General features: G+C 28.1%; 1 protein-coding gene across 1 annotated transcript; it reads right to left on the reverse strand.

Moving 5' to 3' along the window:
• Positions 1-7,096: 7,096 nt before the first annotated feature.
• On the reverse strand, positions 7,097-10,724 carry LOC112801745 (uncharacterized oxidoreductase At4g09670). Its single transcript, XM_025844652.3, has 2 exons — positions 10,113-10,724; positions 7,097-7,878 (listed from the first exon to the last, which is right to left on the reverse strand). The coding sequence occupies exons 1-2, from the start codon at positions 10,578-10,580 to the stop codon at positions 7,252-7,254; spliced, it is 1,095 nt and encodes a 364-aa protein (XP_025700437.1). The 5' UTR covers positions 10,581-10,724; the 3' UTR covers positions 7,097-7,251.
• Between the last annotated feature and the right edge of the window lie 799 nt (positions 10,725-11,523).

The following is an 11,523-nucleotide window of genomic DNA, read 5'->3' on the forward strand; positions in this document are numbered from 1 at the left end:
GCCATTTATTTTTCATGTTTCTTATTAAAACCCCAAAAATAACTCACAACCAATAACAAGACACTTTATTGTAATTCCTAGGGAGAACGACCCGAGGTTCAATACTTCGGTTTATAAATCTAGGGGTTTGTTTTAGTGACAAACAATCTTTTGTATGAAAGGATTATTGTTGGTTTAGAAACTATACTTTACAACGAGATTTCATTAGTGAAATTCTAAGCCGTCAAAAATCCAATCATCAAGCAGTGTCCCTTCATGGAGCAATCCTCTGTGAGCTGGCTCTTCTTAACTAACTCAATGAAATTTGTTAACTTTTGAGGATACACGTAATTAAAGATATCCCTCCTTAGTCCTTTCTCATACTAAGAATATTTCCATTCCTCATAATCGGCTGGATTTCCTTGACAAGTTTTTTAGAAACGGCACAGGTTGTCGAATTCACGGGTATAGTTGGCAACGGACATATCCTTCTGCTTCAGCTGCATTAACTACAATTCCTTTGCAGTGTGAAATGCATGCAAGAAATATCTCCCGTAAAACTCTGTCTTGAATCTTTTCCAAGGGACATCCGTTAACTCTACCTGCAAGGTATGACACAACTCTTGCCACCAATTCTGAGCATCTCCATCCAACATATGAGTCACTATCTCCACTGACTATACTTCAGGAACATGTTGAGTATACAAAAACCTCTCCACTTTTCAAAATCACTTATCAGCCTCCAGGACATTGGCGTTTCTGTTAAATCGAGGTGGACCACTCTTGAGGAAGTCAATAAGGGTCATTAACATATAGTATCGACTTATATTACATGTACTAGCACTAGAGTTTCCACCTCGACATCCTTGCATTGGTTCAACCACAGGATTTCCTCTCCGAATACCTCATTCGGATCCACGAGATGACATTTGGTCCCTGTTCACACCAAACAAGTGATATTAAGTTAATCAGTCTCAATATCGCAAGTCTAATGCTTCAAGTTCCAAATGCATGCTCATGAATATTTATGCCACATATATCAATCAAATATCCTAATAGTACATACACACACCCAGAGTATGCCCAGAAGTATAATCAGTCCATCCCTCAGGCTCTACAGGAATGAACTGCTCTGATACCATAATGTAACACCCTACCACCCAAAAATTTATGCTTAAGTCGTAAAATAGAGGTGGCGAGGTATTACGACTTCTAAAAATTAAAACACATACTTATAATAGTAGAAAGAATATAATAGACTAGAAGCCTTGAAAAATGGGTAAAACAAAATCACAAAATGAAAAGTGCCACGCTCCAAAAACGGAACAACTTGCGTGTTAGGAAAACTATAACTATCAAACGTAAGATAATAAAAGTAGGAATAGAAAGCCAAAGGTACAAAATAACAAGATCCTAACTCAGTTCGTGAAGTCAAGGCTGGCCGGAGAATATTTACACACACACACACACACACACACACACACACACACATATATATCCAAAACCCAAAATGTACATAAACAAAATCCTGCCTCTCCATAAACCTCTAAGAGGATAAAAAAGAATAAGTTATGCGGAGAAAAAGCTAAGTACATGTATATACATCACTGCATAACAAAATAACCCAGTAACCACTTCGCTTCAGGTGTCCAGACGCCTAATAAGATACCTCTCGACCTGCATCTGAAAAACAACAACATAGTATGGAATGAGAACCGGAGGTTCTCAGTATGGTAAAGGTGCCTGCATAGTTAATATAAAAGGTCTCGGGAGAGCCAGAGGCATTCCTAGAACTTCGACACTCAAATTTCAGCTTAAGAATTCAATTAAACCAGAAATTAGGTAAGTTGTCTAAGGTATTCTAGTTTTGAATCTAACTTTAACCTAATGCTTCACGCTCTGCTCCTCAAATCCTCTGAATCACTGGTGGAACAACCCCTTCCATACCTCTGCCAAGAGAGGTTTCTCAGAAAACATACACATACAATTCAAGCAAGGAAAACACAGATAGAGAAGCATTTACAGTAAGTAGGACAAATAGCAGTTAAGCAGAATTAAACAGCTAAACAAACTAAAACAATGCATACTCAAACAAAGCAAACAAATGCATATGATGTATGCTTGTCCTATTGTTGATGAGTCTCATCTGTCGGTTATACAGCCAACCCGACATGTCCTGGTAGTTAACCATTGGACAGTCTCTCTGTGCACGCATCCCCAAGTTCAATAATAGAAGAAAATTATAATAATAGATTATACTTATACATTATAATGACATAATATTATATTACAAAACCTAATATTATATATATATATATATATATATATATATATATATATATATATATAATGATAAATTTTAGTGGATATATATATAATGATTGAAGTATTAGGTTAAATAGTGAATAATAATAATAATAATACAGGAACGAACTTTAGTGAATAATAATAATGTATATATATAAACGAAAGCGTACACTAGGTAATCGAAAATAGGGAAGTCAAATAGTTATAATAATAATAATAATTATTATTATAATAACGATAATAATAATAATTTATATATAAAGTTAATAATATATGAGTTACTAATTTAAATGACATTAGTAACTTAAATGTGAAAGGTATTTGGTGAAATATTAGTAAAGTTAAGTTCGGTAAAGAGTACTGATATTTACTCATATCGGCGGATATCGAACTCAATAATAATATTATTAACTAACCTCTATTTTTAAATTAAAATATCAATTACTCAAATTAAAATATACATATAAGTTTCGTTACTTATAAATTAATAAAATTATAGTTTTAATTATGTAAAATATTTCATCATAATATATATATATATAAGAATATGTATTTGATTGAATTCAAATAATTATAAAATTAGTTCAATTATTAATAACACTACAATAATTTAGGCTATTTTTTAGGATTATTATGTGTCAAAAAAAATTAAAATTCGTCAAAAAAACAAATTTTGACAGTATTTTAACTATGAAAATATGTTAATATAAGTTTTGTCAAAAATAGTATTTTTGACATATAAGTAATTATAAAAAAGTTTAAATTTTATTTTGATAAATATTGGCCGTCAAAAATAATTTGTTAGAAAAATTTGAGAATATATTTTTTGTGATACTTATTAATCGTCAAAAATACTATTTATTTTGACACTTATTGACCATAAAAAATTCTCAACAAAAAATGAGATTAGATCTTGAAACTGAAGAACAAACTGAGATTTTGAAGATGAAGAATGAGTAATATGATCCCAAATTGAGAGCAGTGTGATGTTAAAATTGACGAAACTCAACGAAGAAAAGGAATAATGGAGTAAGTTGAAAATAAATAAGTGTCAAAATTGAGTAGTAATTTTCTACAATCAAATTATTCATAAAAAAAACATAGAAAATTTGACATTTGTGATATTTGTCAAAAATATATATTAATTTTTACATTTAACTATGACCGTTAAAAAAAATCATGTTAAAATAGCTCTCTTTTCTTGTAGTGTAATAAAATAATTTTTAAAAATAGAAAACTCCAATTTATGAAATAAATTATAACTTATTTATATTTATATTTTTAAAACTGAGAGTCGCTATAATATATTTTTTTTAATAAATTCTTAAATATATAATATAATAAATATAAATTAGTTAATAAATTATTTAAATTTAAAAAATTATTTATTATAAAATTAAATAAATAATTTTTAATATAATTTACAAATATGTAAATAATAAAAATTACAGTTAATATATTAATAATAAATTAATAATAATAATTTTATGATATATTATTTAAAAACCAATAAACACCATTTTTTTTCTTTCTCATTTCACGTGTCCCCAAAAATTACTTGCACTCATCGACTTAGGTCCAGTTTGGGTAAATAACTTAAATAAGTTCTTTTGGAAAATGAGCTTAAAGTATAAGGACTTTTATTAATAGTAGCTTATAAATAAGTTATTTTGTGTTTGGATTTTTAACTATAGAAGTACTTATTTTAAAGTTGTAGCGTTTGGATAAATAACTCAAAAAATATAATTTTTTTGACATAAGAGAATGGATATTAAATTTTTTTAAATTGTTTAGACTCATAATTTAAACCAGTCTCTTTCAAGAATTTTATTTTTCAATTTACCCAACCAACTTTGTTAAAATGTGTTCCAGGTCTATTTCGAGCCATCATCTCTTCTTTACATATTTTCATGAATATAACAGTATTTCGTTCATTTCAATCAGCTTTAAATTTTCTTCCGGACTTGCCACTTTCATGAATTTGTTGGGGAAGAACATAAAAAAAAGAAAATTATAAAACTAATTATAAAAATAATAGCAAGTTGTATAAAAATAAAATCACATATAAAAAAATAAAATTAAAATCACATATAAAAAAATAAAATTAAAACTGAGATTTCATAGCATACAAAATATTCAATACAAATTTAATAATAAAAATAGAATAATAAAATGATAAAAAAAGAAATACCTGGAAGGAATATATGCGGAACAGAAGATGGTGGTGAAGGGTCAATACTTCCAGCAGATGAATCATTACGTGAAAATGGTGGTGGAAGGCCAACACTTCCAGTAGATGGAACATTGCGTGTGAGGATGATGGTAGAAGACCAGTGCTTCTAGAAGATGGAACCTTGCGTGAAAATAGTGGTGGAGGACCAGTATTTCCAACAGAAACAGAAAACATTTTTACACAGAATCAAGAACGAAAGTAAATTTTTTTGTTTTGAAATCAATTTTTTTTCATGGAAGTGATAAAATGACTTATCAAAAAGGAGAAAGTCATCTATTTCTACTTCTTCCAAAAGCTATGAATTAACTTTTCGGGAAGTTAAAAGCTGTTCTTAAAAATAGTGCCAAAACACACTTATCGTAACTTTTCATAATTCAAAAGTAAATATAAAGTAACTTTTGTGCGTTCCCAAACGGACTCTTAGTTTTTAACTTTGAGGATTTGCATAAATAATTGATTTAAGCTAAGTTTTAAACAACATTCTTTATTTGAAAAATTAAAAAATATATATAATAATAAATGTTTATACTCTTTAATTTCTTTTTAAAATAAGTATCTCTCTTATTTTTTATGTTTATTGAAAAATTAATGCAACCTAAAGAGTAAAAGAAATAGTTATTTTAAAATTAAAGAAAGCAATTTAACACAAGTTTTTTATAAACAGACTGATTTACTTTTATTTTAAAACATAAACAGGAATAATTTGATGACGGTTATAATAGATTTATTTCTTAATATATATAAAAAAAAAGTTATGCATCTAAATTTTTTACTTAATTAAGTTCAATCAAATTGAAAGGATACATTTTAGATTCATGCAGCACCACTTTTATTTTAGGTGAAAAGTAACTAAATTTTACGATTACGCATGTATCTTTTTTTTTTTCCCCTTCTCCTTCGTTCTTATATGTAGGTATTTTTATTTGTCTTTTAAAATAAAAAACCAAAAACAAGAGAAAAAAAATATATACATAACAAAAAAAGAAATAAGAATAACAAAAAAAAAAAGCTAAATAAATTTTTATTAAGAAACCGTTGCATTAAGTCCAGAACCTTGGAAACTTTTGCCTAAAAAATTTCAGAATCATAGTTAATAAATTTCTGTGTCAACGATAAAAAAATTTGATGCTATTTGTACAACTCTTTCTTTTCTTTTTTTTTTTTCATTGTTCTTTTTATTTTACACTTTTATTTATAATTCTTCATGTTTTTTCTCTTTAAAAAGAATTTAAAAATATAACATAAAAGAATTATGCAGATTTTTATTTCTTTTTCTGATATTTTTTATTTTTTTACAATAAATACAAAAGATTTTTAAAAAAAAATACATAATTTTATAAATAAAAATACAGTAATTTTGTGCGAAGAAAGAAGAAAAATAAAAAGCCAAAAAAAAAACTACAGTATCAATTTAACTTTAGCTTAAAAAATTTTGGTATTAAAATTAAAAAATTTTAATGTCAAAGATAAGTAATTTTTGTGTTAAGCTTAAAAAATTTTATGCTATTTTTCACGTGAAAAAAAAGAAGTGTAATTTACGTACACATGTGAGCAATTTTTATTAAATTTAAGCCAATTTAATTAGATTTAGTTGATAAAAACACTTGGATATATAATTAGATTGAATATACATTATGGTCTTAATAATAATAATAATAAATATCTAAATTTAATAAAAAAATATTATATTATTATTTATTTAATTAAAAAATATATATAAAATAATAATAAATTAGATTACGGTGGTATTATTTATTTTAATTTAATAATATTATATGTCCATTAAATATTGTTATTTTAGATTAGCACTTATTCAACATAATTTATATCTATATTTACAAAAATTTGTACATAAAAAATATATAATTTATACTTATATTTATCAGAATTTATATACATTTTTCAATACAATTTACATTTATATTTATTAAAAATAATTTAATATTTATTCGGATTAAATATTAGTCAAAATTACTAAAATCTGGTGCCCGAGTTTCTGTTTTCAACCATTGCAAACAAAATATACAGTAGTTACATGTAATGAGCTAAATATTGAACCTTGCACAATATATAATAATTAGTATTATATATATCTACTTCATTCTAAGCAATGACCCAAACAAATATATAGATTCATCGTTCTTATTAAACTAATAAACAACAATGAAACGTGATGACTTTATTTAAGAAATGGATAATAAGTGTACCCAAGAATTGGATCACAAGTGTAGAATGCTTGATGATTGTATTTGTTGAGAGAAGCATCATCAAGTGCAAATCTCTTTGGCAAATCTGGATTAGCCAAGAGAATAAACGACCATTTGCAACAAGATCTGAAGAAGTAGTTTTCGTCTCTTCTTTTGGTTTATGTTTTGTTCGAGTAAGTTTGTTTGACCAATGCAATTCAATATTTGTTGGCTGAAATTAACTGCTATAGTGATAGTTCATAGTTGAATTGAAAGAAAAAACACTTTCCAAAACTCAAGATGGACGCTCACAAACACAAGGGTATATTGCATTAATTTTAATTAAAAAAAATTAACGTGTAATAATTTCACCTTGTAAAAACCAGTTGTAAACAAATTTCCATGTTCATTAACTATTAAACATAAACTCAAATCAACATTAACCATGAAGAAGCCTTTCACAGCAAAGCAACAAAGTCCTTAACCAAATTAAATACATTATATACTACTACTCCAAGATCTAATATAATAATAATTCACAATTATTTAATTAATTTCAACAGGCTGATAATTTCTCTGAATAGATTCTTTCACTGCATCCAACACAATTTGAGTCTTTCTACTCACAACACTCCATTCCTTGAGAGGCTTCTCTCCACAAAACTTAATATTATAAACCAACTCAGCAAATTTTTTAACCATCAAAACCTCTTGAGGAACCTCAGTCTCCACAACATGCTCATTAGGCTTAGGGCACCATCTTCCCGCTTCAATCTTCCCATAATCCATCTCCGAAGCCTCATAGAAGGTTCCATAACCGAAATTCTCCTCAAACGGAAGAGTGAAATCGTGAAGACGGAGACATCCTTTCGTTCCCAAAGCAGTGACATCAAAGGTTACGTAAGATAAGAAGGAGCAATGGAACGTTGCAGATCTTCCATCTTCCCAATGCAAGGCTGAGCCGCATGAAATTATTACACCTTGTTCGTTGAGAATGGCTCCGGGAAAAGCGAGCACTGATTTTGGAAGTTCGTAGTTCATGGCCCACAATATGGCGCGTATGCAGTACCAGCCGGTGTCGCCGAGGGCGCCGAGGCCGTCCAGGTCCGGCTTTGCGCGGATGCTATGCTTTAGAAATTCCGGTCCGGGATTGTACGTGAGACAACTGTGTATCTAATTCATAGAAACCGAGTCCAGTTAGTTAATTTGTACGAGGAAATATAGGAATTCAATGGAGTATCTGTATAATATGTACGATAAAATTTATAGATATTTGATTTAATAGGACATCAGATGTTTATTATTTTTGAATGATTATTATGAATAATATTGATGTATTATGTTTGAAAAATTAACAATATTTTATTTTAAAAAATTCATTTTTTAATTTATATTAGACCAAATAAATAATTCATTGTACACATTATATAAATATTCCATTGGCTCTTTAGGAAAATTCAATTCATATTCATATCTTAGTTATTATTTTTAAATAAAAATATCTTTATCCGAGTAAATTTCGATGTATTAATTTAGATTTGACTAATTTAATACAACATCTTATGTGTCACTCTTTTTGGTTTATGACTATAGTTTGTCATTAAGTATAAAAGTGCTACTTCTTGATAGCAATCACCTAGTTGAATTTAAATAAGTTTGACATAACTTAGTTTTTATATAATAAAAAAATTTTCAAATGTACCTAGAAATATCGATATAATAGTGATTTTATATATTATATATTTTTTATAATTAAAATTACTAAAACATTAGTATTTCAAATATATTTAAAATTCTTTCTAAGCATTTCTCATAATGTAACATGTATCTGACTTTTTAAGCACTATATATGAGGGGAAATTGAGCATGGAAATACCAAATACGGTAAAAATACAACGATCATGTTTTTTTTTTTTTTTCTTTTTGGGACGGGGGAGTATTGATTGCATCTTTAAAGAATAATAGGGTTGTAAAGTCTATTGTTTTTGTCATGAGGGTTGTGATGTCTATAACATCAAAATCTAATCACATTTGTAAGCCATTGTTCAGTTCAATTTGAGCCCAATAAATAGACTAATTTAAGAGTGCAATCTTGGTCAATAGAAGCCCAATAAAAGCCCAGAAATAAAGGGAAAAGCTTATTTAGAATGCATAACATGACCAAGAACAAAAACCGAACGCATACAAATACAATCTTCTCTTTTTGGATACATTTCACAATTACTTTAAAAGCAAATGAATTAAATTAGTAATGTGTTGCAATATCTTCACATCTTATACTAATATGACTACTAATATTAAAAAAGTGGCAGATAACATTTCAAGACCCATTGAAAAGTACCCCACAACTAATACTGGCTCTATTTCGAATGTTGCCAACCTTAATTTATGCCTACCAAGACAAAACTATAATTTGTTTAATCACAATATATGGAAATGTTGTCACGTGTGTAAAATTAAGGAACTAATTTAACTAATAGCCAGCATTCTTATCGATTTGATAAATATTAATTCTAATTTTGTCTAATAAAGTACAGGCATAACTTTGGTATCTAAAAGGCAATTTAATTTAAATCTTGTTCATTTTAGTCTCTATTATACCGTCCATTCATAACTGTAAGTCACTTTTAATAAAAATACATATATTATTAAAAAAAAATACTATGTATAAAAATCAATCACTAAATTAATTACTATATATTTATATAAAAATAAGTATAATTTAATTTGTTTTTAATATGTATTTTATATTAATAATTAATTTTAATATATATTTAACATAATTGATTATTAAATTAAAAATGATTTAGCATGTTTAAATAAGTTTAATTTTAAGATTGATTAAACTAGAAGGCATATCTAATGAATGAAGGGGGGGGGGGGGTTTACAAAGACTATTAAAATATTCTAAAACTAAGAAAGGCTTATTATCAATATGGAGGAAGTAGATAGAAGGCTTATATATATCATAATCAAATGTATTTCTATAATCAAGTGGACAAAAAGTTGACACACTTGTGATTATTATTAGAACATTTCTAAAGATGAAAAATAAGAAATGATAAAGGAAAAAAAAAAGGAAGATATATTTTTTAATCCAAGGTATTGTTCTTTCTATTATCAAGAACCTAAGGGAAGCTAATATCTTTTCGAATATTATGAAAGTTACTCTTCAAATGGGATAATAGTGTTTCAAAAACAAAATCCTATTTGTGTTTTCGAATTAACTACATTTAAATCTTGAATTTCTACCCCCCTTTTGTTTATTTTAAAGGAATAAGGATTTGTCTTTCTATGTTGGCATATATGTATCTTCATGCATGAGTGAATCTAGGGTAACTCAAATTGTAAAACACAAGAAAAAGAACTTCAACAACAATACATATATAAAATTGATTAACACATACCCATTTGAGTTGACCAAAACGTTGTTCATCAGATAAAGCTTCCTTCATTTTAGCCGTACGAGGGTGGTGCACCCACATGGTCCCATCCATGAATTGAACCCCATTACCCTCACAAGCCTCAAGAATTCGGTCAAGCTCCGCCGTGTTCATCGCCACCGGTTTCTCCAAAAGCATATGCTTTCCTCTCTCAGCAGCTCTTACTGCCCATGTCACATGCAGAGCTGTTGGGAGAGGAATGTATACAGCATCCACGTGATCATCATCAAGAACACCTTCATAGGTACCATAAACCCTAACTGCCTCCGGCAGGCCGTTCTCGGCCGCGAAGGCGGTTGCCTTCTCTAGGGAACGGCTGCCTATGGCTTGAAGAGTGGCATTTGGTGCTCTAAGTATGGCCTTGCAAAGCTTGATAGAGATGTGAGCACAACCAAGGACACCAAAACGCACTGTCGTTTTTTCATCGTCCATTATGTTGTGTGATTAATTTAGTGTGTGTGTGTGATTAGGAGGGGAGAGGGCTAATTAACAAGAATTTATCCATGATAATTATCATGATGACCTAAAGAAGCATTAGTTGTATTTGGGTTTAAAATAATATCATTAGTTTAGCATTAATAATTTATACAAGTGTAGGTGGTTGGATCCCAAGATATTATTATATTGTAACTTGACCTATAAAAAAAAAATTTTGTTTTTTTTTTCCCTTGTCGATACCACATGTTACCTTTTTTTTTAAAATTATATATACATATATTATTAGTACATATATACACGCGTTACTTTTAAAAGCGTTTGCATGTCTTCAGGAGAAAAGAAATAATTTAATATATTATATTTTACGTATTTCACCTAATATATTGAAATTTCCAATAGGATTAAGCCTGCTTTTGAAAATGTTGTCATCATAATTTGGTTTGCAATTTGTCTTTTGCAGTTTTATTATGTAAATTAACTACTTAAGGCCAATAATTGCAATAAACTAGTAAATTATATTTCAACTAGTGGAGATAGATTAAGATACTAAACCATATAGTTGACCTTCAAATATATCATGTGTTTTTCTTTTGTTGAATAATACAAAAAAAGCTTCTAGAAGGAATATGTTTCTTATTAATTAGTTGGTTGGACGACATTGACAAAGTTAAATTTAATTTAATTCAGTAATATGAATATATGATATATAATTTCATTAATTAATTACTATGATGTTTCAAAATTAAGGAATTTATGCATTATGTTATAGCTATATATTTCAGGGAATTAATATTTCAGAAATTATTAGTTACATAATAATGATATGGTGATATTATGTAAAATGTCAAGCGAACGAATAATGCAGTATCTGTGCCAGCTTGTTTAAGGTAACATGACCTGTGTTCAGGCAATGAATTTTTTATTAGAAAAAAAATAA

The sequence above is a fragment of the Arachis hypogaea genome, chromosome 5 (genome assembly GCF_003086295.3).
Source record: "Arachis hypogaea cultivar Tifrunner chromosome 5, arahy.Tifrunner.gnm2.J5K5, whole genome shotgun sequence".
NCBI lineage: Eukaryota > Viridiplantae > Streptophyta > Magnoliopsida > Fabales > Fabaceae > Arachis > Arachis hypogaea.